Here is a 25,879-nt window from a genome sequence, read left to right as displayed (position 1 = left end):
CGGCCGCACACTGAAACGATTGAGTATAAAGATTCCGGTCTGTTTAAAGGAAGTTCCTTTCCATTTCCCTGCGTCAGAGAGCAGAAGGGACTACATATTGGTGGCATTTATTCAAGATAAGTCAACGGAATAAACAAGGTATGGACACGAGTAACTTGCTTACACATGGGACACATTGTGCTCTTTTTATTGCGTGTTTTTGCTAACCTATTACTCAACTATGGCTGCTTGTAAACCACGATGCGAGATCCTGAGTCACGACGGTAACCTTAGCTTGTTAACTGTCTCGTGGGCTAACGTTACAGCTAACAAATGAACGTTGACTGCTGTCCGTTCACATATTTCGTAATGTTTTATCGTAACTATGTAGACATTTCATGTACTGCTTGACGATTTAAGATGCCCATTATATAAATGCGGCTCCGTGCCGCACTGTTAGGCCGGACTTAGGTTGCACTAAGGCAGGTGTGGTGAAGATGACATCGCGGATTATTTAGCTAGAGATAACCGTAAGAACATACATCCGATACAGGACCAGATCATAGAACCGGGTCCTCATTTCACAGCCAAATATCGTCACCTCAACATTTTACCTAAAGTATTACGGTAATTTCTCGGGTTTGATATCGGTTTCAAACGTTTATCTGTTGACGTCCAGTTGACTAATTATTATAAAACTGATATGGGCTTTTAACATATGGCCTCATATTTATGTTGTAACTTAAAATGGCTCAAATTAGTCATTGTTGTGTATTTTTTACGGCTGATTAGATAAGGCCGCTTTATCGTAACCTCACGTTTATTGTCGTCCCCACGTGGCTTTTAACGTTAAACTTCGTGACGTTTTTTATTACAAGTGAACGTACGGCACCGCATTTCCTAATGTTATCCTTATTTTTGTCTGTAGCCGCCCCTCAACACGTGTTTGCGGAGTCCATTGTCTGTCACTCGACGCCATGTTGGTTAATGGCCGCTTCCACCGATTTGTAGCAACACTATGGCAGAGGTCCAATTTTCCCCAAACCGGCTTGTTGACATGATCCAATTATGATGATTATTCCTCTAATGGAGCCAAAAGAGTTGTCAATTTGAAGCAGAATGAATCTCGCACTTAAACATGGCCGTTTTAGCCTTTTTTTGCAAGTTTGTGGTTGGCTTCTACTGAGTTGTTGTGTTTTGATCATCCCCTTTTTCCAAATTGCCATTTGTACCATTTTAAACCAATGATTTGCTAAACATTACTCTATTTCCTTTCATGCAGATGCCTGAAGAAATGCACCAAGAGGAGGAGGCTGAGACCTTTGCCTTCCAGGCAGAGATCGCTCAGCTGATGTCCCTGATCATCAACACCTTCTACTCCAACAAAGAGATCTTCCTGAGGGAGTTGATCTCCAATGCCTCTGATGTAAGCCTGCCGGAGCTTGACGTTGTTTTTACATATTGATTTGGCTTTTAACTTTCAGATGCTTGTGTTTTGACAGGGTATTTCATTGTTAATGTAGAGGTATTGCTTTTTTTAAATTTATTTTTTATTGTGATGATGCTTGAAATGATATCTAAAGTATTGCTGTATTTTTGTCAATGTGTTTTTTCAGGCTTTGGATAAAATTCGCTATGAAAGCTTGACTGATCCAACCAAGATGGACAGTGGCAAGGATCTGAAAATTGAAATCATCCCCAACAAAGAAGAGCGCACCCTGACCCTCACCGACACTGGAATCGGCATGACCAAAGCCGACCTGATTAACAACCTGGGTACCATCGCCAAGTCTGGCACCAAGGCCTTCATGGAGGCCCTTCAGGTACGACTAGGAACATGATTTAGATGGCTGCATGTGGAAAATCGATCAAATATTGCATGACAAGAATACTCTGTAACCGTATATTTGGGCGGTGTTAAATGGCAACAATTTTGTTCCCTCTAGGCTGGAGCTGACATCTCCATGATTGGTCAGTTTGGTGTGGGTTTCTACTCTGCCTACCTGACTGCCGAGAGGGTGGTTGTCATCACCAAACACAATGATGATGAGCAGTACATCTGGGAGTCCTCTGCTGGAGGTTCTTTCACCGTCAAGGTCGACACCGGTACGTGTCCTGCTACAGTTGCAACATTTGACTATTTGCACCAACTATTTCTGATTATGCTGTTTACAAAGGGTTATGACATGCATGTAATGTACCCGACACATTGTTTGCATCATTCAGCTAGTTGTTGGACCCTATGCAAACTTATTTTATGTAAGATGTTCAATATCTTGGAATAGTTTGATTTTATTTGCCATTGCCTAGATCCTTAGGTTAAGGTTCAGCATTAAGTAATGTCAGAAGGTCTAGTTGCAGTGTGAATGCGCAGTACCACTTAGACATCTACTAGCTCCTGTCCTCATAGCTGTACTATCCTATTCACAGGCGCGTCCATTGGTCGTGGAACAAGGATCATCCTGCACTTGAAGGATGACCAGACAGAGTACATTGAGGAAAAGAGGATCAAGGAAATTGTCAAGAAGCACTCGCAGTTCATCGGCTACCCCATCACCCTGTTTGTAAGTATTGCTTTTTGACGTTTTGGCTAGTTAAAACGGTTTGCGTATCGGTTAAGTTGAACTCTTTTAATTCGCAGGTTGAGAAAGAGCGCGAAAAGGAGATCAGTGATGACGAGGCAGAGGAGGAAAAGCCAGAGAAGGAAGAGAAGGAGGAGAAAGAGGAGGGCGAGGACAAGCCAAAGATCGAGGATGTAGGATCAGACGATGAGGAAGACACCAAGGACAAAGACAAGAAGAAGAAGAAGATCAAGGAGAAGTACATCGACGAGGAGGAGCTGAACAAGACCAAGCCCATCTGGACCAGGAACCCCGACGACATCACAAACGAAGAGTATGGAGAGTTCTACAAGAGTCTGACCAACGACTGGGAGGATCACCTGGCTGTCAAGGTAAACTTTGCAATAAATAAAACTGCTGTTGAATGGTTCATATGCTGAAATAAAGTCAAACTAATCCGAGTTATTTTCTTCTTTGCAGCACTTCTCAGTGGAGGGCCAGCTGGAGTTCCGTGCCCTGCTCTTCGTTCCCCGCCGTGCACCTTTTGACCTCTTTGAGAACAAGAAAAAGAAGAATAACATCAAGCTGTACGTCAGGAGAGTTTTTATCATGGACAACTGTGAAGAGCTCATCCCAGAGTACCTGAGTAAGTTCTGTTCTACATTGCTGCATGTACCCCAATAAAGCAGTTTTGCTAAGATGGATAGAAAGATTGAATAGTTAAGATGGTTTCAATAAGCCATGTGTTGTGTTGCTCTCCAGACTTTGTTCGCGGTGTGGTCGACTCAGAGGACCTCCCCCTGAACATCTCCAGAGAAATGCTGCAGCAGAGCAAGATCCTCAAGGTCATTCGCAAGAACATCGTCAAGAAGTGTCTGGAGCTGTTTGCTGAGCTGGCTGAAGACCGGGAGAACTACAAGAAGTTATACGAAGGCTTCTCCAAGAACATCAAGGTATCCCAAATGCACACGTTAAGTGCTGCGTAGAATTTTTAAAAGTTTTAAATGAAAGGTACCCTTTCATAATGCACTCCTTATGTCTTCAGTGCATCTCTATGGACTCATAAGGTTTACCTTTTATTCTTTGATCTTAACTGTACTCTCCCGCTTTCTGAGGCAGTCTAGTCAGAGCTTGTTATTAGCCGTACTTTATACAGGCTCAGTGTAGTACATCTCATGCAGTTGGTCTAGTGTATAAGGCTCTTGTGTATACTATTCCTGGTACTGTGCTTATGTGCAGTAGACTAGTTACTTAGAGCTGTAGATAAATTACTTGATTAGTAACTTGTATCCTGATTTGAGAGATGGAGTTTGTATTTGCAAGACAATGCAACAGCGGTGTGATCAATTAATCTTGTGTTGTGATATCGGGTACTGTTGTATGAGCATGTAATCATATTTGTTAAATCTGTAGCTGGGCATCCATGAAGACTCTCAAAACCGCAAGAAGCTGTCTGAGCTGCTGCGTTACCACAGCTCCCAGTCTGGAGACGAGACCACCTCCCTCACAGAGTACCTGACCCGCATGAAGGAAAACCAGAAGTCCATCTACTACATCACTGGTGCGTTGGGCTCTGAAAAAGCAGATTTTATTTATTTTTTATTTTTCCTTTTTCCTGCCATTAACTTGTTTAGAAGCTTTGTGGCACACGGAAACATAAGTGAACCTTTATTTATAAGCAAATGTTGTTAAATCTGTGAGGATAACGCTGATACTTACTTGACTTCTTCAGGTGAGAGCAAGGATCAGGTGGCCAACTCCGCCTTCGTTGAGCGCGTCCGCAAGCGTGGCTTTGAGGTTCTGTACATGACGGAGCCCATCGACGAGTACTGTGTCCAGCAGTTGAAGGAGTTCGATGGCAAGAGCCTGGTGTCTGTTACCAAGGAGGGTCTGGAGCTGCCAGAGGATGAGGAGGAGAAGAAGAAGATGGAGGAGGATAAGGCTAAGTTTGAGAACCTCTGCAAGCTCATGAAGGAGATCCTTGACAAGAAAGTGGAGAAGGTCAGTAATCTCAATGAATTGATATTCATTTTGACCTAAATTTCCCTTCATGCGGTAGGATTGAGGTCGTTGTGAACTCCAGTTTACACTGTTTTGTTTGGAAACAGGTGCCCTAACTGGTCCTAACTTGTATTCTGGTGAGTTTTATACATCTGCAAGGAGGCCCCTCAAGTCTTTTGTGTCCCGAATGTGTTTTTGACCAGTGACTTCTCCATGATTGTGGAGATGTAAAGTCACCCTTTTTTTTTTTTTTTTTAAGTGCAACTCAGTGTGATCTAACAGATGCCTGTTTAATTATTTGCCCTTTGGTTTAACGGATGTGAAACTACAATGCGTTTGTATACAAATGTTGATGTTTAAGATGTGGAATTGGCCATGCTGGTGTGTTGAGCATTTATTTCTAACATGACTGCTCTGCATGCTTTTATTAACTAATTTTAGACTGGATCAGCTATGCATGTGTTGAGTCCTAATGTCCTCTGCTTGGCTCTCTATCAGGTAACTGTGTCAAACAGACTGGTGTCTTCACCCTGCTGTATTGTGACCAGCACTTATGGCTGGACAGCCAACATGGAGAGGATCATGAAGGCCCAGGCACTCAGGGATAACTCCACCATGGGCTACATGATGGCCAAGAAACACCTGGAGATAAACCCGGACCACCCCATCGTGGAGACTCTCAGGCAGAAGGCAGATGCCGACAAGAACGACAAGGCTGTGAAGGACCTCGTCATCCTGCTGTTCGAAACCGCCCTGCTGTCCTCAGGGTTCTCCCTGGACGACCCACAGACCCACTCCAACCGCATCTACAGAATGATCAAACTCGGACTGGGTAAGGAGACGCAACCGGTCAACATTTTTTAACACGCTCGTTACTTTACTTGTATTGATCTCTAACAAATACCGATTCTTGTACCTGTAGGTATCGATGACGATGATGTCATTCCAGAGGAGGTAACCACTGCATCCATCCCAGATACGATTCCTCCCCTAGAAGGCGACGGTGAAGATGATGATGCTTCACGCATGGAAGAAGTTGATTAAACCAACACTCCCCCACCCAAGATTTCTAACACTTTAGCCTCACTTTTCAATTGTTCATCCTCTAAAACTGCAGTAACTGCAAAAAAAAAGTCATTCATGTTGTGTGGTGGACCAGTGTTGCTCTCTCGTCCAGAGCAGTACTCTGCAAGACCTTTAAGAAAAGCAGTTTTGGTTTTTGCTGTTTAAGTTCAAGGTGACAACACATGTTTTAACAAGTACCCTGTTGCACTGAGTTTTAAATGTTGGAGCGGTAAGTGTGTCAACATGGGAATGGTACATTCCATTATCAGATCGGTGCTCATGTGCAACACTGCACGCTGCATGGAGAGACAACTGTATGATTCCTTTGCCCGAGTCCAGGCTTGTCTGTATTCCAAGTCTTGTTTTGCAAAAAAATTAAAGCTGTAATACCTTATGTTTTTGTCTCGTTTAAATTTATACCGTCTATGACAAATTATTTCTTCTCTTGCACCATTTTAAATCTACAACCTTGTAGGTTTTTCCTTTTTAATAACATTTGGGAAGTTAATGTTCTGAGTTGAAACTAGTTTAGATTGTTCTTCCAGGTGACCACAAGGTGGCGGTAATGCTCCATAATTACAAGTATTATAGAATTTCCAGTTTTGGGGTGACTCTTAATTTCAACTGATTATAAACACTAGAAAAAGTGTATTGGACAGCTACAGACTAGGTTTTTAGTAAATACTCTGTACAGCTGGTATGAGATGCAAATGTAGTCGACAAAAACAAATCGGGCCTCGTCAGTTTAAAATTGTCAAATGCAACACTTCCATGGTCACACCTGCAAGTGTTCAGTTTATGTGAAAGAATATGCCTCAAAGGACTACAATATATTCTTAGCTGGGTGGGAAAAGCTCCTCAAAATATCCTTAATTGGTCATTTGGTGCCACCCAAATGAGGGTTAGGGTTAGTAAAATAACCAAATGGTCCTGCGGTGGTTAAGTCTGACATGACTAGTCTCTAACCTAACCTCTATACATCTTCTCTGATAACCGCCTACCCAAACCAAGAGCAGACACTTGCCTGCTTAACCATGCTTTAAACTGCATTGTGTCCCCATTGGCTTGATGGGCAGGTTGAACTGAAATAAGGTTAAATTGCATCAGAAATGTGGTGTCATGTAAACCTGTTATAGAAATGTCGCACATGGAAACATTTATTTATTTTTTTATTCTGTATTACTATGGCCACATCCGATAGTTATCAGAAAATGCAGGTGTGTTCATTCAAAAATCTGTTTTTCAACCACAATGCAAATAAATAAAGCAATATGTCAAGCATTGTAAAATACTGCCATGTGTGAGTTTCCTGAAAGTGAGGCATCACTTGAACTCTGGGGGAAATGTGAAATAAGTAGTTTTCCTGGAAGTCATGTGTTTCACACAAGTTTGAGGGGGCGGCAGCATCTTTTCTGCTCATCAGAAACGGTGAAGCGTGGGTGTTTGTCCCTCCTGAGCACACAGCTCACTCTAGTCAAAGTGATAGTCAGAACTTCAGCCGTGTCATTCAGAAACATGCTGAAAACGTTTTTTGTTTTTCTTTGTAATGCCTTCTTAACTTCACCGCCTCCTTAATTTGCTGCATCTACAAATCATTTGCATAATGGTTGAGGATTTGACAAATGATATGTGTGAGTACTCACCACATAATGGCCCTCAGTAGAGTGCAGATCTCCGCCAGGTGTGTCTGCAATGACCACTGCTGTATTGTGTGATTAAATGAATACAACCCACACTTCAAAACACACCTTCATTCAACCTCAAAAGCAAGCAGCGACATAAGAAATTTCATACAATCTTTCCAAAACAACATTTAACCCACCAAGCTGTCTGCCCGCTTAGCAGCGGCCTTTTAGTGGCGGCGATGTACTCAGCAGTGTGTGCACTAGTAGCTCCGTTAGCTGTTAGCCAAACACACCATCCCAAATAATAAAAGTGAACAAACTGTCCCTGTCCGCCCCCCTCCCCCTCCCACTCCCACTGTGTCCCTGGGCACAGAGTAGCAGATGGTGGGCCGGAGATGCACACAGCTGTATTATCACTAGCGGCCCCAAAATGGCCAGTGTTTTTGAGAAGGTTTGAGTCACGCAACCACAAGATGTCCTTCAGCAAGCAGCCATGACTGAAGCACACGCACGCGACTGATGGCGGGATCTTTCCTGGCGAGATAATGGTTGTAAAAATGAATGTTTGATTTTGTGTGTATGTGTTAACGTTGAATCTCTAGATACGTCTCACTACTATTCTACATAAACTTTCTAAGTTCATTCTTGACCTTAAAAGTTAAAAGTTGACAAGAAATGTACTGAAAAATGGCCAGAAAAAGATGTCTTCTAAGAATGATACTTATATATTTGTAGTTATGTAGCAATGTTAATACAGGATGCTGATGTCTGGTGACTTGAAAGAGCTGCCCCAGGTCTGTAGTGAGCTCTCGATCTGGTTCAGCTGGTGGAAATTTCCTGGTTGATTTCATCAAGAGTCAGTGCAGGTTTCCCTCATGAATGTGAAAGGTGAATTTGGTCGGACCTGCTTTTGTTTCAACAAACGACTTCCTGTGGAAACATTTGACTCCTGTGTGTAAAGCTGTTCTCAACCCACAAATGCTGAGTGCCTTAGTTAAGGGGGAGGTTCCTGGTGTTTCAGCAGGCTGGTGTGTCACATTTGCTTGCAGTGTCACAGTTCTTATGACCTTTGTATTCTGTCATCTCTTCTCTCTGTATTGTCTTGTTCTGAGAAATGCCAAGAAAGCTGCTTTAAATGTGTCAGCTGGAAGACTGCATATTGTTCAGTCACACAGACATGTCTCTATGTACATTAGTGCGTTACTGCCTCCGGGATAATAACTGAGGTTGCGGGTTTTTATACCACTGAAGATCTGCAGATACCATGAGATAAGATGAAGCGTAGTATTGCAATGTATACTGCAAGCGCACCATGCTGCAGGCCTGTGTGCATAAAGGGTGTAATTAAGTTTCCATGACATTTACAATGCAAGGTGTCAGAAACAAAAAACACAATTACTACTCATGATCTGAAACAACTTTGTTGCGCACATGAGGCATAGTGTTACTTCTCATATTTAACAGCACTTTGTAAAGGAACAGGATTAACACCCACATTAAGTAGGAGGGAAGCAAGATGAAGAGAATTAAAAAAACCTTTTGTAATGAAGTATAACATGCAGCAACCCACGGAAACGACAACCTTTATGACTAAATGTAACGGAGTCTCCACATGTACAGTAAAGGAGTGAGCTGTGGTGGCCTAAAGGTTAGACGGGCAGCCTTGTGGTCCCAATGCTGCTTCTTGATCCCCAAAACCAATTTAAAGGAGAAGATCATCATTTGGGTCAGTCACACAAGTCATACTTGTGCCAAGTTTGGTCAACCACACGTGTGTGTGCAAATATCTGCCAATGTTGGTTTTGCGCATGTGTGGCCATGCCTTAATGCAGGTACTTGCCTCCAGTTATCTTCCATCGCATGCGAGCAAAGGGCCGAATAAAACATTCACATCATCGAAAGTTTGACCGGCAAAGTCCCAGCCTCAACCATTTGTGGTTGACCCGACTTGGCAAGGCCCACATTCAGCACGACTGTCACTTCAGCAGGCGATGGTCGATTGCCTGCATTTGTGGATGTGTGACTGTGCCCTGAAGCTACCATTAGCAGCCGGCTAACTTAGGTTAGCACAAAGACTTAACACAGGGGGAATCAACTGGCCTGGCTCTGTCCAAATGTAACAAAACCCACTACCAGCACTTATAAAGGCAGGTTCATCCATACAAATGTTTCAGAGGGTAACATGCCCAAATATTGCTTGGTCAGGACCGGTTATCCTGCTACCTGCAAAGACTCCAGGAAGTGACTGGACCTGGCCAAGTAGTCTGGCACATAACCCCTAGAAACCCCTAGTGGAATTGGTCAACTTTGGACTGAACAAGGCTTACTGTTTCCCCTGTCTCCAGTCTTTGTGCTAAGCTACGTTAGCTAGTAGTAGGCTCATATTTAGTGCCCAGACATGTAGCCTAACTGTTATAAATTTTCCCATCTGTCTCTCAGCAAGAAAGCTAATAAGCGTACTAACCAAAAAGGCCCAAGCCCACCTGCTCTATGAGGTATGAACAGAATACAACGATTGTTTTTGGAAGCTCCCGAGTCATGCCGGGCATTGCTAAACCAGTCAAATACCAACACCGGCTAATAAAAGTTACAATAAAAACACTCATCCCTTCAGTCAGATCGAGAGCCCAGAGTGACTGTTTTTTGGGGGCAGAAATCAGAGGTCTCCGTGCCTGCGTCCTCTCCCCCCCGCATCTCGTTTTTCATTTGCGTTATTGAAAAAGAGGACTGGAGACGCTGACATCGTGACGCACACAACTCCAAACCAGATGGGGTTGAGAAATGAGAGGTGCGGGGAAATTCCCCATTGAGTAGCTGTGAGATTGATAAACTAAAGGGGAAATGTTTTCTCGCTCTACACAGTCAAATACTGTCTTCAGTTTGATGTTCAGTGAATCATAAAAGTGGTCTGGTTTATGAATTAGTGTAGAATGCAAAGAGACACTCAGACAAGTTTGTTTCGAAAATAACATGCTGTTTTTTTTCTTGATAAGACTCGAGACAGGAAGAAATGTTGAGAGATGGCAGAGAGGAAAACCTACATCGACTTAAACCCATTTGCAGATGACACCCAACGCTATATAGATGTTTATCTCATAGACCGGAGCCCCCCCTTTACTCCCTTGAAAACTGCAACCAAAATCTCCTCCAACTGAGATTCTAGTTATTTGGCCAAAAACAAAGCAAAGAAACAAACTGTGCATAGAATTTACGACACCTCGGGCAAGACATCAGGGTATTTATGATCGACTAATTTAAGGAACATAACTAGAACAACATCCTTAATATTGCCAAGCAGCGCAGACGTGCAAAGACGTTTGTGCATGCTTTTACTTACAAGTAGGCTTGACTGCTGCAATGCACCGAACTCCCCAAGTCAGTTAAACAATTACAGCTAAAATGTGTTACTTCTACTGTGCCGCCATGTTTAGCCACATTAGCTTTGCACATTAGCATCATCAGTCTGTCAGTCCTGCCATAACATTTTGTACATATTAAAATCCCAATGACTGACCGGTGATCCCGGGACTTTTCATGTCGGGTGACCATCAGGTAGAATGTACAATTCGTCCACGACTTTGGTTTACCTGTCCAACAGTTTTGGGTTTTGTTGACATTTGTTACAGTCAGAGCTACTAGCATGGCTGAAGACTTTTACCCTTGTTTTTTTTTTTTTTTTTCCATATATACTTCTGCAAAATCTTTGAAATCATTTTTAAAAATGGTATTTTACTCGCTTCTATGTGGATGTATTTTAAAGTTAAATTGTTTGCTCATTCGTTTATTTTGTGGCCATTCATTATACGTAAACCTAAAGCGCTTGTAGGTGCAGTTTGTGTGTGAATGGTGCTACATAACAAATGTTCATTGTATTACCTGCAAAGCACACAGCACCGGCCATGAGGCAAATTCTGTAGCACGAGCACTGCGAAACAGTAAAATCACACCTCTTCAACTTCATAGTGTTAATTTAATATGTTTTATTATTAATTCAGTTACCAGAGGAAATAGAATGATAAAAACAAGGTAACAGTAAAATTGCACTTCCCTTGTATGCATTCTGTTCTGCAAACTCCCCCTGGGCCAACATCATCTTCACCTCCTTATGACAGCAATGATCCTCATCTTCATCATCATCATCCACTCAGTGTTCTTCCAAACATTCACATGTGACGGTGAAAACCCATGAAGCAGTCCTTTTACAAAAGCACACGACAGACAAGTTGGAAATAAACAATGACTAAGAGATATATTTACAAGACTTTTTAGCCCAAAGTTAAAATATTAAGTAGAATCTGTGTTGAGAGGACAACAACAAAAAAAAGGTTTTCCGTAAAATAACACCGTGCAAAAAGTACCCACAAGCGGCATTTGGTTCACTGATGTCGGGGTCAAATGATACAATTTATAAGAAGTGCGCTCTTTATTACACAAACTGTTGTTTACCAGCCTCTATAACATGTTAATATAGCTTAAATTAAACAGTAATGTGTGCACCATGTTTTCAGGCTATGTTTACAGCTTTACAAGGTATAAATCCCACATAAAGATCCCTGCTCTCCAACACGGAGGACTGAGATAAGCATCTGGCTGTTGTAACTCAACAAGTAGAAAGTTTCAGCGTTACTGAACTCTTGTTCAAATACTTGGGATAAAGTTGAAAAAGGACCCGTGTGCAGGGTTTAGTGTAATCTAGTGAAGTTGTAATTCAAGCTGCCACGAAAGGCCGTCTCCAGAGCCAGTGTTTGGTCTGTTCTTGGCTACGGTAGAAACACACGGCGGGCTCTGTGAATGAGGACCCGCTCCCTATGTTGATATGAATGGCTCATTGTAAGCTAACGGGAAAAACAACGATTCTTTTACACATATTGGAAACATAATATTGAATATCATGCTCCATTTCTGGCAGTAGATCCCCCTAAATCCGACACACTAGTCCTTTTGAGTCATTCATGTTTGAAAATGAAGGCTTAGCCGTACATCTCCAACATTTTTTCAGAATTTGTTCGTTTGGCTGCACAAGCCACGTACGGTGGGTTTAGGAAAAAATATTCTACCGTTTTAAGTGTGAAATTGGTGAAGAGGCAGTTTGCAAAGTCTATGGTCTGGGACTCGTGTATAAGACAATCTTACAGGCACTCAAAAACTTCTGTGACTGCTGACGTGACAAATCACATGGACCCCTTGGGGGCATCTTGGTGTAAGTGTCAAAACTTCAAAAATCCCTTTCTGTACCATTGCTAAGAAAAATAAAAAAACAAATGGAAACGAACAGTAAAAAACAAACAAACCAACCCGATACACACAAAATAGACAAAAAGCTCCACAGAAAACGTGGTCTCAGTTCCCAGTTTGGTGCGACTTCAGCGTGCTACACCTTCTGTGGGGGCGGCAGTGTTGACCGCCGACCCGACTTCATGCGGCTACGTGCGTACACCCGTAAGAAAAGTGCCAAGAAAACTACCGCGATGCCAAATCCACCCACTATGGTAACGGCGTGACCGTACAGGAAACAAGAGAGGAGGATGGCGATAGCTTGCCGCAGGGTCATAATGATGGTGAAGACTGCGGCACCAAACTGGTTGATGGTGTAGAAGATGAAGAGCTGGCCGCACGCCGAGCACACGGACAGCAACACGGCATGAAAGGCGAACTCGGAGTGGCGCATCATGAAAGCCACCGAGTCGAAAAACGCCCCCTGCTCAAGCAGCGAGCCGACGGTGAAGAGGCAGGAGAACAGGTTCACCCCGAACATCATCTGCACCGCCGACATTTTGTACTTGAACAGGTTGTCCTGCCAGTTGGAGGTGAAGCTGTCGAAGACGATGTAGCCGATGAGGATGACGACCCCGCTGAAGGTGGTGACGGTGGACGGGTGCTTGCTGGGCGTGCTGGACAGCAGGAACATGCTGACACCCATTGAGATCAGCACGGCGGTAAAGTACTCCCAGTACTCGTAGCTCTTGTGGGAGACGAGCTTACCCATGAGCATGACGGGGATGACCTTGGAGGCCTTGGCCAGGACTTGAGTGGGGAAGCTTATGTACTTGAGGGCCTCGTACTGGCACCAGCTGCTCATGATGTTGGAGAGCGAGGCGAAGGAGTACTTGTACATGGGTGCTCCGTGGCGAGGCTGCTTGAACATGAGGCACCACAGGCCCGACACGGTCAGGGCCAGGATACGGTTCATGAAGACCAAGAACTGAGAGTCCTTGAATTTCTCGCCCTCGTCTTCTGGAGTCGTGGCTCCGTAGGAACGCGTCATCACCCTCTCTTGCAGGACTCCCCATGTCAGGTACGATACCTAAGAATAAGAATACTGACGTAAGCATTTCAAGAGTGTACTTGTACGGTAAAAGTTGAGCATTGAAGTTGATTCTTGCTTTAAAATATATCCATTTGATTTGGTGAACTTAAACGTAAAGGTGCTAAACAATCGAGAGCATAACTACTGCCTTAACATGGCTACGGCTGAGGCGCGCCACTAACGGTGCTAGCAGCGCTAACTAAAGCAACAGTGCTGACGGAGATAACAGCGTTTACCTGAGAGAAAACTGGAGTGTTGGCACTAAACTAAACGGCGACTGTGAGCTAACCAGAGGGGGCACGCTCACGTGCACAAACATGAAGCAAAAGTCACGCGGGGGCCTGTCTGGCTATGTAAACAAAGCATAAAGAGGCTCCGATTACAACACACAGAGGGAGAGTTACGTCAGTTTCTTTTCTCTGAATGGCGAATAAAAAACCTTTAATGGCAGAACTTTACAGTGCATTTTTGCACATAACAAGGAGTGTGGATTTTTTTGGCTCCTTAGCTACTTATTGATCCATGAAGTTCACGGCTTAACTTTATGTACACTAAAACACTCTGTAGAGCCGAGGGCGCCTGTCACATTGGATGCGGTCATTTTGTCCTTTGTTAATATACCCATCCTTTGACGTAGCGCTCCGTTTGGTAGATGGCGAAGTTACGGTCCTGCACCGGTGTCCCGGCACCTCCCTTTATACAAACTTCACTTAAGCATCTTTTAAAATAGCGAGTCAAGCTGAGAGCAGAGCAAACTGTAAAACAAACATGAAACAACTCTCCCACAGCTGCACAAACAGAGTAAGACAGTGCATGGGATTAATGGGACTACACCACATGCAGCGGTTGAAGGATCCCCACCTGAAGTCCGGCAGCACAGAAGATTAATTTGACGACCTGTCTGACCGACGAGCCGGATTCACCCTCGTTCCTGGGTGCAAGTGACACGTCATCCAACAGACCTGTTTTGGCCTCACTGCCAAACACACAGGTCTTTATGAGAGGGAAACAAAACCCATTACCTGAAAGACAACGTTCAAAAAAATGATTGAACTTGATATCGAGGTGGTCAGGAAGGAACAAGTTTGTGTTCTTTAACTGGCATGCATCTCCAAATTAGACGTCTGTATCACAAGCCCAAACCTGTTTCCAAGTAATTGGTGCGCTTGAAGTAGCTAATGAGGAAGTAGCCGGGGATGATGATGGTGGAGTATCCCAGAACGTTGACAAGGAAGCGCAAGATCCAAACATCGTGCCAGCCATCCAGTAGTGACGACTCCTCAGCAGCCACGATGGAAGGGATGAGAAGCAGCACGAATGCAGGGCAAACCCTACAGGGTGAAACAATAAGGTATATCAGACCACATCGTACACAGAGAATCACTAACTCAGACTTATTCTCTCCGTAAAATACAGTTGAGATGATCAATACATTAGTACCCATCATATCAATGCTAGTGATGAATATCAAGTGGTAAGGATTGTACTTTTTATGTCGGTTTACGACTTTCTCAATCTCATCTGAATTACTTCAAAACGGAGATCTTGAATCAGACAAACCTGAAGGTGCTGCTCTGAGAAAGACATTTTACAATCTAACTATAAAGCAAGGTGTGTGTGTGTGTGTGTGTCCAGCAGTTCTTCCTCAGAACGACTAAGTATGATTTTACCAGCAGACAGTTGTCATCATAGGTTCATTGAAGAATGCCGACCGGGCCGTAGCGGCTCTCACATCTCCAAAAAAAGATTACAGCAAACTTCCAAACAGGCGTTATTTGGATAAACTGACCACATATTGGGAATCTAAAGAGTTACCTTCTAGCATTATAAATATATTAAACTTAATAAAGCAACATAATAACACAGCCTTTAATAACAGTACTCAAAACTTTCTTACTTAAGTAAAACTATTAACTATTATAGTAAAACTATTAATACTGAACAATAAAACTGCATTTAAATGTTTACATCAAGTGCACAATGTACCTAAATATACTTAATGTCTGTTCAACGTGGATCTTTAATTTCTATGATGCTGGATAGTTTTATGATTAATAATGCATACTATTATTATTGTTCTATTTTGCGAGTCAAATCTGAATCTGCAACATAACCAGCAGTAACCGTTCTCAAACCCCATTCCCGGGGGCTTGGCTTTCTCCAGCAAAGTATGTAATACCACCATCACTATCCTTTCTTCATGACCGTATGTGAGACAGGTCATCGCGTAAAAACAACCACAACCTGTTGAATTAGCCGGGAAATATTAGATTGGCTTCATCATTACCCACACCCACATGATAAAACCCTATTTCTCTATGAAAAAGGTGTGCTCCTTGCTGTCGTGGCACCGACTGTGTATCGGTATTCAAAGTGAGGCGGGGCCTCCTCCCTGGGGGGCCTGTGAGCCCGGCTCTAACAGAGCCTCTTTGTGTGGGAGCGGTTCACTGCAGAGAGTCCTGGGCCCTGAACAAGCAACTTATTACATGGAGGAATGCACTGCACTGCCAACCCACAGGCTGTCACACCAAAAGCACACAGAGACAGCTGCCAAAAAATGTACCTGAGGAGTGAGGGTGCTTGTGTCTTACAAGATTAACGCTTTATGACAGCAGATAATATGACAACAACATCCCCTCGTTTACCAGTCCCACATATCTATACGTTCTAATATACATAGCTGCTGATGGGTGTGGTCTGGATTAATAAATCTATTCATAGTAAACACATCAGTGGGAAGGGAAGCAAGCCAAAACGGTGTTGCACCAAATGATGTAACCCATCAGATTATCTTGCTTGTACAGTACTTTCAGCCTTATTGCCACTGCAGTGTTTTAATCACATTATCATATTTTGATGAGTGTTAACAAATAGGGTGACTCCATTTAAGTGAGAGGTAGAAGTGCTCTCCACTTTAGTTTCACAGCTATCAAGATATGGGACTCTCTGGGAGACCGTTTCTATTAACGCTCATCAAAGGAATACAGTATCATATTAAACACATGCAGTAGGAACATAAAGCTAACTTAGGACAGCTACTATTCGTGTCACAGGATTTGTTAGCTAGCAGCTTGTTTGCAGACTTCAGAAACACATTGACCGTCAAAGTAATAACGCATAACTGAAATGAACAGTTAACCGACGTGATTGCCACGCTGACAAGTATATAAGTCAGCAGCCGAGCATATCCACACCTAAAACTCATATTTTCCAGTTAGCTAACGTTACTATTGATCTCCAGCGTTACCTCCATGAAAAAGATGGCATCTTCCCCCCACTCTCTGTGGCCCGACGCCCCGGCGACAGAATCAAACGCCTCCGCTGTGACGGAGCATGAAGCCGCACGAACCCGGCTGGTAACGATATATTGAAAATAAAGGATTGTCTTCTTTCGGACTAGCCGCCTTTAGCTCTGATGTCTTCAACTTATCCTCCTCAATGGCCGATGTGTTGGTTCCGGTTGGTTCACTTGGGCAGGAAAAAAAAAAAAAAAGCCTCTTCCTCTCTGCTCAATGCCGGAGGAGGGAGAACGGCGCCCGCTGGCGACCCTGACCCCTGTCGGTGTGGAGGAGTAACTGCAAGGCAAAGTGGTTTTAACTGTAGCGCACATTTCATACACAAAGGCAAAGTAAACATGCTGTACATGATGCATTAATACATCAAAAAAGAAATACAGAAACAAACACATTACAAATCAGATAAATAAATACTAGCTTGATAGAGGGTGATAAGATAAGTAAACACAAGGTGGAACATTATGTATGTTTAGGTTCAGTCAAAGGCAAAGCTTTTAACCTGGCGCTGCTGCCTCCCTGTGCTCCTCAGATGCTTAATAAAGTCACAAGCTTTAAAGCAATAATGGAAATAAGGAAACTAGTAAAACAGTAAAGCAAAGGTCCAGGAACTCCAGGAACACTTGTAGTAAAAAGAGCAATTTTCCACAGAGTGGACCTGTTGTGGTCCACTCCATGGATTTTGAAGTAGTTTAGTTTGTGCCAGAAACTACCCAACAATAAGTTAAGGAGTTAAAATAAACATTAAAATGCACACATTAAGGCAAGAGAAATAATAAGATAGTGACACAATACACATAAGAATATAGCAGAATAAAAGTGTCTATTCTGCATAATGAGTATCATTACTTTGGATACTCAGCTGACAATATAATGTACATAAGTAACAATTTAAATGTGTTTTTTTACAGCAGACATAGCAGTGAAAGCACAGGTGGAGCTGATACTGTTCATGATGACTCTGTTCCATTAAAGTAAACATATCACATGTCACAATGGCTGCTGTGGAACAGGCCAATGCAGGAGTTTTACTTGTAATGGAGTGAATTTTATATTATATTTCAACTTTATCTCCTCAAGTGAAGGATCTTCTCCCACCACTGATTTTGTGTAATACATGTTATATCATTTGTCTTGCCCTTTTGATCAGAATTACTTAGCCTATCAGAAGTTGTTGGAACTATGCGTCGGCTAGGCCTGCATGTTAAAGCAACACCATATTAAACACATTTACATTCACTTTACTTTATTTATTTATTTTCGCAACTAACTGTTGACATATATTTCATCTTCTTTTTGATATTTCCAACATTACTAAAAGCAGCATTTGATCTGCTGATGTAAAATGAAAAAAATATTAAATGTTTTGAGGTTTTATTTTTGCTGAAGAAAAAAAGATTTTATTCGTAATGACATACGGAAATGCAACAAAAATGACTCAACTAATGCCACCAGTGTTGGAGTAACTAATGCTCACAGACATCAGACACTAGTTTTAATGATGCAATATTAAAACAAACACCTTGCTCATTTAAAGAAGGAAAATATGCAGTATTACTTAATATCAAACTTCTTCACCTTTGTTTTTAACATAGCCCACAGCAACACCAGCATAACCTACAGTACAGTGTATTAATAGCACAAGTAGCTTCAGGCCATAGGCTCAATGGGGAAGTAGGTACAGTTTCACAACTCTGTTCTCGCTGTTCACCACAGAGGTTTGTCTGTGTAGAAGCAGTTACCATAATAACTTGTTTCTGCACATGAATCTGCCACCGTTTACCTGGCCAGAGGAAATAAATAAATGATTGCCTCAGATAAGGTTAAGTGTAATTAGTCGGGTTTTTCTTATGACCTATTACGAGCTTATTATTCAACCTGCTATGCTGTTGGTATGTGCTTATAAACGAGATACAGCTGAGCGGAATTTCCCGCTGCTCCACAGTCATTGTGTTATAGGAGCCATGAGGAAGAAGCCACTTACAGGAAAACAAAAGATACACCTAACAAAAGCAGCTGACAGGAAGCGAAGAACAGAACTCTGTATTTTCATGAAAGAGCTTTGTCATAAAGTGCGCTCTGTACTCTATCACTCTAGTGATTTACTGGATATGCATTGGTAGAAGTAAAAGAGCAAAGAACAAAAAAAATACAGATATTTACAGATGAGCTTTAAAGGAGCTCCAAAAGCTCATTCAATTACCAAACCTCTCCTTTCCTTAAAATGGCAAATACAATTTACATTTCTTCGTCTTTGTTTGCACCTCTGAAATATCTTTTATGAAGGTTTCTGATAAACCTGCCGCTACCACTGCAGAGCACATGTTGGACAATGAATTTGGGTGTGTACAGATACCACAGATATCACCGATGCTCCTAAACACAGCTTCAAATGTCCCCAAAATTCCCTCTACCCAGAAAAAAGTACAATATGCAAGCAATGTGAGTTTTTTTTCTATTTTATTACAAAATAAACAAACTGCTTATCTTAACTAAACAGGGCAGAGTAATTACACACCAAAGTAAATGAACAGCTACTGCAGATTAAGGACTAGATGAGATAAATAGAGAAAACTGCTTCACAACATGAAGTAGCAAAAAAATCAAAAGGATGAAGCTGCATTTTGTGTCATATATTACATTTTTATTTGGGCAACCAGCTCTCTAATAAATAGCAGGATGTGATTAGTTTGTCTTCGTCTCTTTGGGACACTCAGTTAGTTTTACATTTAGTAAATGGAACATTAATTTTATTCCACAAAATGACTTTCTATGGCAACAATGAAAAGCAGTGAAATGAAATGCATCGTAGCACTGATGAAGTTTGAGAAACTGTGACACCAAGAAATTTGAATGTTCAATTTCTAGCCATTAAAACTAGGTTAATGTGATTAAGAGGTAGAATTTTCGATGGACATTGAACATGTAGAGAGACAGTTTGGCACTCGCATTGAGGTGGCTTTCGTTTCAACCCCTCCAGACGCATGCGGAAACAAGCAGAAACATGTAACCAATGACTCAGCAACACAGATTTTTTTCAATCAGTGTTCAATTAAGCAGAATCACTCTTTGTCAGAAGGAAGTAAGATTTGCATGTGCACATATTTGTCTAGATAATGGATAAATACAAATCAAATCAGAATGTACTACAAAAAGAGGCACTATTTAATGAAAACGTCCGACCCAAATGCAGCTGGTTTTTTCTTCTTTTTTTGATAAAGCAAAAGGTTTCAGCCGCAGTAAAGCCCCAGAAGACTGTTGTTAAGCCGATGATCCAGCTCAAAACTTCACACTGACCACCGACCTCCCGGAGATCTGGATGTCATCAAAAGGAAATAGAGCCAGAATCTGAAAGACAAGGATACAAAAAAAAAAAATCACATTTCACTTCCGGTCTGTTGCAGTCCGCACCAAATGACAGGAAAACCTAAATACCTGTAACTGTCAATCACAATAGCTTACGTCATCATTGCCGTCAGCCAGATCCAGCGCCGTTTCGTCCTCCATGTTCCGCAGCATCGTGTCAGCGCCAGACTGGCAGAGGAGGTGGGCGATGGCGGCGTCCTGTCTCCCCACTGCGAGGTGCAGGGGCGTGCAGCCGTTAAACATGGCGGCATCCACATTGGCTCCCCTGCTGAGCAGCAGCTTCACTGATGTGATGTCATGCAGCTCAGCGGCGAGATGAAGCGCTGTTTTCCCGCTGGTACCTTCCTGAGAGAGGCGTGGAGCGAAAATAGTAATGAGGAATTCCAGAGTTACACAAATGGGACAATGCCAGAAAGTAAGTCAATTACATTTTTTTAGTTTTGTATTTTTCTGTTTGAAAGTGTGGACATATTTCTATTTATTTTGCATTCTGCAAGCTTGGAAGAAAAGGATGTAGTAAGTAACAATAATAATAATTATTATAATAATAATATAAATAAGCCGAATATAAGGCACAGCGATATCTTTGGCCGGTGATTTAAACTGAGAGGAATGTCTGTGGTAGTTTCGGGACTCTTCCCTTCCATCAATAGCAAGTTAAGAGTGGCTGGCCAGCCTAATCATATCTCCAAACTAATTATGTCTCCATGAATCCTACGGGAAGCCATGAGCTCAGCTCATATCACTATCAGCATTGCACGAGTGCAGCAGATTTATAGACGAGAACACAACATAAGGCCAGGAACACAGTGTGATTATAAATACTGGAACACTGCTGGATCATGTGAAGGACACTACTGGAGAATCCTACCCAGAAACTGATTGATTAAAAACTTTTTTTGTTCTTCAATATATATGCTGAGAGAGACGACACATAGCTTTAATCTCATAAGTGGCAGGTCAGAGTCAACTGGCTGCAGGTAGAAGCTTACTGGGACAATCTGAAGCTGATTTAGAAGATAATTTCACACCAAATGACATAGAAACAGAAGCATTCTAGCCTCGTTATTAAAAATGATAACGAGCCATGTGATGTAGTTCAGTAAGGAGTCATTTCACAGACTAACCTGGATATTCAAGTCTGCTTCCTTTTTCCCCAGGAGCTTCATAATCTGATGTTGCCTGTTCAGTGCAGCCAAGTGAAGACAGGCAAGACCTGCAAGGACACACCTTGTTTCAAATATGGAACATGGAGTTCATTTTGAGGTCATAAGAGACAGAAAAATGTTTTGTAAAAAGTACGTTTTTTTCCAAACAATAAAAATCAAACTGAAACCATGAAGACATGCTGCAGATCAACTACAAATTGTTTTTTGCAAACACGGCACATCTGTGCTACCCTAGCAACTGTTGCTGTTTATAAACAACGCTGTGGGGCCAGAAACCGCCTCACATCCACATTTGATTTGCACCGAAGTGCTGAAGCTAGAGAGTTAGCAAAACCGAATTTGACAGATTTATTTCAATTATGATGTTTCCTTTCATGCTATATTGGTTTAACAATGGCAGCAAAGTTAATTATTTCTGACAACATTAAAGACAAGTCTTGGCCTAAACGCACCAAAAGGCTATGATATATTTGGACACAAAATCGGAGTTGCATAATCTGGGAAATTCAAATTCAGATTCCCAGGAATAAATAATTGGCTGATTAAGGCGCTGCAGCAGTTACGTCTTGTTCCTCACCTCTCCAGTTCTGGGTCTCGAGGACCGGTGCCAGCTTGCTGGGGGAAACCTCTCTGGTCATTTCGGTGGCGCACTCCGTCTGCCCATGCTGGCAGGCCACATGCAGCGCCGTGTTCCCCTCCTGGTCCTGCAGCTCCAAACTGGCCCCTTTCTCTACCAGGCCCTTCACCACGTCTGTCAGGTTCAGGTAGGTGGCCAGGTGCAAAGGGCTCTGAGGATCACGACAGACAAAAAGGATGAGCAATGCTATCAAAACTGCAGGTCTCTGTTTGAATTAAATACCATTTATTTATCATAACCAATGCAAGCCAGAATGTTAAGTCAATAACATGATTGATTGAGTAATTGATTGAAGATAGATGATAGAAGAAGTTGGACAAAATAAGGGATTTGAAGACACTTTTCACGATTTTCTGACATTTCTTCCACAAAGTTTTATCGAAAAATGTAAAATCCTTATTCTACAATGTCAATAGCAGATAGTTGCCGAGGTTTCTTTCTAGTTATTGTCCTTTAACTCGGCCTATTTTACTTCAGTCACTGCTTTTCCCAGAATGCCTTTGAACCACCACCAGAGAACCTGTTCCTGTGGAGTATCAATGAAATCCAGCTGTTGGTGATACGTATGGATACGGAACATACAGAGAATATAATGAAGCTGAGAAAGTGAGAGTTGCACCTTCGGTCCGTATCAAACAGGTGCTTGTGGTCGCACTGCAGTCTGATCTACTGAGGCCAACGGGGAGTAGAATTAGAGCTCTATGATGGCTTTCATTTTTGAATATAATTTATCATCAGTAGGATTGAATTGCATCTGTGCAACACACAGTAAAACTACAAAAAAGGCCCAGAAATGCATCATCATTGGCTTTTCTTTTAAAAAACCTGACGGGGTTAAGAAGAATTCATCCTGTGAGGTCTTAAAATGACTACCGAGAGGAAATTAGGCAACCAAAATGGCTAACTGAGTCACTGCATTAAGTGCCGAGTCTTAACTTCAGATGTTTCCTTTTGACAGTTCTGCTCAGTCTTTATTTTTTGGTTTCTACACGAGCAAAGACTCCGTCTGGTCTGACATCTTGAAGGACTGAATTTTCTACACCCACATCCACACCAGGATAAACTCCACAGCTCCCTGTGGTGCCATTTCTACAGGAGGTAAAGGAGGGGAGTTTCCATTCAATGTCCCTTGTGAGTTAAAAGTGGAACCACCCACAGTGACGTCCTTGAGAGAGGACGGACTGCAAATAAAGAGGAACAACAGCTCTCTGGAACTACGGCGATATAAATAATGCCACTGTTTCCACAATCAAGGCACAATACTGTGAGGAAGTCACACTGGATCCCAAAAAAATTCCAGGAGAAGCTGCTGTGTGCTTGTGTAGCGGAAAGAGTCAGGTTGCTCTTACCTGGTACAAGTTGTTTTGGATGTCCAGGACTTCTTTGGGGAATAGCTGTATCAACTGTTGAGCAATGAATCGGTCTTCATGGATGATTGCTAAGTGCAGGATTCTATGGGAGCGGAGCACAGAAAATATAAACATCTTTATCCATCACGATTGCAAAAAACTCGGACACTTAAGCTGTCGTACATTGAGCAATCGTCACCCACAAAAGCAGTAGTAGAGTAACAGTGGAAAAAAAACAAAAACACACTGCATTTCAACAAGACACAGAAAATGTTGCCTCACAATTTTCCTCAGTAATCATCTCAAGAGACGACCTCGAACTGTAACACCTAGTGGGCTAAATGGCGAGACTTAGCGGTTGGGGTATTGAGCAATACAAGAATTTTTTTGTTAAATAGCATAGAGAGATGTTAAAAGCACCCGTTAGAAGGTGCATCCTTGTAGGTTTTCATTGACAAAACAAGGACACGCTGTAACCCCAAACACTGAGTGGAAAGTTGTAGCAAACAAATGTGTGCAAAAAGCAGGAAATGGCAGCGAGCATTAGTGCTTAATTTAGACTAAAATAGAACAATACAAAGAGCCTCGTCTGTAAAACGATTAGAACGGATTCAAATCACACTTTAGCATCAAGTCGCCTTAAACGTCGGGCTGTATAGCAAACGCTGAACCTGACTTCTAGTCACACAGCAGCATGAGGATGTTATTGTATTCAAGCAGACAGTGTGCTGTAAAATCTATGTTTCTGCAGTTACTGTGCTCTCAGCAATGAGTTGAAATGTTTATCAATTCAGAGAGCTCTCTTTCTTTATCTATGTCTTATTGATCAATCTTGCTGCAATGATGATTATGATCCTTGTTTCATTATTTAATATAAGTGGAATAAAGTCAACTGCTGTTAATCATTCAAAATGTGTTGAAATGTATTTCATTGGGACTCAAAACATCATATCAGGGGTTGGAATCAAAGAGTAAGTCACGATATGAGACGACCGTGATATGGAGCCAAAGCCTCAGAATAAAGATTATTTTACAGATTTCTTGGAATAAGCGGAAGTAAACCACAACAACACCAACTATTTTTATTATTGACAAGATTTTGCATCTTTTTTTCGATGAGCTGGTATTAATTTCACAAATGTTTGCATTTTCTGCTTTTCTAAATTAAAGCTAACTGAAGAACTTTGAGTTTTGGACAGTTTGAACTTTGATTGAATTGGACTATGGCCTCTTTCAGTATTATCTGGTGCTCTATAGACTAAACAGCTCAGCAATTAATCAAGAACAGGATTGATCATTAGTTGCAGCCCTAAATATAACTGAACCAGTGTGTGCAGTACATATCATTTACTTATTTTTAAATACACACACACACACACACACAACAAAAACATGTAGGCTACAAGTAACTTTAGACCAATTTCACATAAAAACTAGAAAAAGCTGAACTGAGAGAAAACTGAACAGTTTTCCGATTCAAATATCTGTGTTGAATAGAAATGAATCCATCAATTAATGATCTTAATATTGGTATACGTGTCTCACAGGAAAGTACCATAATCAGTTTAAAGTCACCACTGCCTGATTGAAATGTCTGCAGAACAACAGATATGCCAACCAACTATTCAGCCCTGTGAGCAAACCTCTTTGTGTGAAAGGGACTTCCTGGTTTGAGTAAGACTTGAATGAATAAGACCGGAAAAACAAAATCCCACGAGGGGGGGGGGGGGAGAGTCCTGTTTGTATGATTGTCTCTCAGTGTAAGCAGCACAGTGTGGTGTGTTTCAGGTGTCTTCTCCACCCCTCCCAGGTATTTATAGTTAGGGTGCGAGAATGAAACCATGTGGCCCCAACAACGAGCAAGCGGAAATGAAAAGAGGTCAGAGACACAACAACACTTCTACAATAGCGAGGACGACGTCAATGACTGGATTACACTAAGAGGGCTGCAGGAGTCGTGAGCAGGCCCGCTTTCACGTCGAAAAGACTGATGACTTGGCAACATGGGATGACATGAGCTGATCAGGCTGCGTGCGATAGGTCGAGGTGTTTGGATTGTCTGCAAAAAAAGCAGCAGTTTCATTGATGCACACTGAGGAATGAATAGCGGTAAAGAGCCATTGTGACAGGTCACCAACCGACATAGATGTGTGGTGTGGCAGAAGTAAAGATGGTGGGATCATGCACACGCTGTCCTGTCCTGATAAACAAGTTTCTTGGATCAAAAGCCGCATCACAGCATGTGCTTTGTCTGTGCTGCATGGGGAAGTCCAGGCCTTTTTGTTTCACTTCTGTTTTCTCACTGAGAAACGCCTCACAGGAGTCCGTCCACATTCATGACAAAGACAAAGTTCAGTACAAAAAAGTGCAGTATCACAGCGCTCTGAAATCCCCCTACAGAACCAGTATCACACGAAGAACTGGGCCTACAAACTCTATGTCGTTTACAGACGCCATTGACTTCCATTTGTGGGTATTTTAAATCATCTCATCATCTCCACTGGAATAAAAAAATATATATATATAT

The 25,879-nt window shown here is 42.1% G+C and overlaps 3 protein-coding genes across 3 annotated transcripts in view; 1 reads left to right on the top strand and 2 right to left on the bottom strand.

Annotated features, from left to right (window-relative positions):
* The first annotated feature begins 1,255 nt into the window (after positions 1 to 1,255).
* hsp90ab1 (heat shock protein 90, alpha (cytosolic), class B member 1) lies at positions 1,256 to 6,000 on the top strand. Its single transcript, XM_031861579.1, has 11 exons — positions 1,256 to 1,405; positions 1,596 to 1,802; positions 1,926 to 2,085; positions 2,410 to 2,543; positions 2,621 to 2,932; positions 3,021 to 3,186; positions 3,303 to 3,493; positions 3,954 to 4,101; positions 4,273 to 4,541; positions 5,040 to 5,373; positions 5,464 to 6,000. Exons 1-11 carry the CDS (start codon positions 1,256 to 1,258, stop codon positions 5,583 to 5,585), a joined length of 2,193 nt encoding a protein of 730 aa, XP_031717439.1. The 3' UTR covers positions 5,586 to 6,000.
* Positions 6,001 to 11,191: 5,191 nt separating this feature from the next.
* Positions 11,192 to 17,003, bottom strand: slc35b2 (solute carrier family 35 member B2). The gene is made up of 4 exons (XM_031861408.1): positions 16,786 to 17,003; positions 14,682 to 14,869; positions 14,400 to 14,560; positions 11,192 to 13,535 (listed from the first exon to the last, which is right to left on the bottom strand). Exons 1-4 carry the CDS (start codon positions 16,803 to 16,805, stop codon positions 12,603 to 12,605), a joined length of 1,302 nt encoding a protein of 433 aa, XP_031717268.1. The 5' UTR covers positions 16,806 to 17,003; the 3' UTR covers positions 11,192 to 12,602.
* Positions 17,004 to 19,274: 2,271 nt separating this feature from the next.
* nfkbie (nuclear factor of kappa light polypeptide gene enhancer in B-cells inhibitor, epsilon) overlaps positions 19,275 to 25,879 on the bottom strand; it is an 8,305-nt gene continuing 1,700 nt past the window's right edge. Inside the window, exons 2-6 of the mRNA XM_031861717.1 lie at positions 23,353 to 23,455; positions 21,944 to 22,154; positions 21,325 to 21,413; positions 20,294 to 20,542; positions 19,275 to 20,179 (exon numbers count right to left, since the gene is read on the bottom strand). Of these exons, the coding sequence (XP_031717577.1) occupies positions 20,111 to 20,179; positions 20,294 to 20,542; positions 21,325 to 21,413; positions 21,944 to 22,154; positions 23,353 to 23,455 (721 nt within the window). The 3' untranslated portion in view covers positions 19,275 to 20,110. The remainder of the gene's footprint in view (positions 20,180 to 20,293; positions 20,543 to 21,324; positions 21,414 to 21,943; positions 22,155 to 23,352; positions 23,456 to 25,879) is intronic.

This window comes from Anarrhichthys ocellatus, unplaced genomic scaffold (genome assembly GCF_004355925.1).
Source record: "Anarrhichthys ocellatus isolate YVR2014 unplaced genomic scaffold, GSC_Weel_1.0 scaffold25, whole genome shotgun sequence".
NCBI lineage: Eukaryota > Metazoa > Chordata > Actinopteri > Perciformes > Anarhichadidae > Anarrhichthys > Anarrhichthys ocellatus.
Note: the sequence above shows the minus strand (reverse complement) of the source record. Positions and strands in the feature narration are given on the sequence as shown.

Excerpts from the sequence above, each read along its gene's own strand:
- hsp90ab1 (XM_031861579.1), top strand. The coding sequence starts at position 1,256 with ATGCAGATGCCTGAAGAAATGCACCAAGAGGAGGAGGCTGAGACCTTT. Across the intron at positions 1,406-1,595 it reads TGATCTCCAATGCCTCTGAT|GCTTTGGATAAAATTCGCTA; the intron begins GTAAGCCTGCCG and ends GTGTTTTTTCAG. Across the intron at positions 5,374-5,463 it reads AATGATCAAACTCGGACTGG|GTATCGATGACGATGATGTC; the intron begins GTAAGGAGACGC and ends TTGTACCTGTAG.
- slc35b2 (XM_031861408.1), bottom strand. The coding sequence starts at position 16,805 with ATGCCATCTTTTTCATGGAG. Across the intron at positions 14,870-16,785 it reads ATGCCATCTTTTTCATGGAG|GGTTTGCCCTGCATTCGTGC; the intron begins GTAACGCTGGAG and ends TTCACCCTGTAG. Across the intron at positions 14,561-14,681 it reads CACCAATTACTTGGAAACAG|GTAATGGGTTTTGTTTCCCT; the intron begins GTTTGGGCTTGT and ends GTTGTCTTTCAG.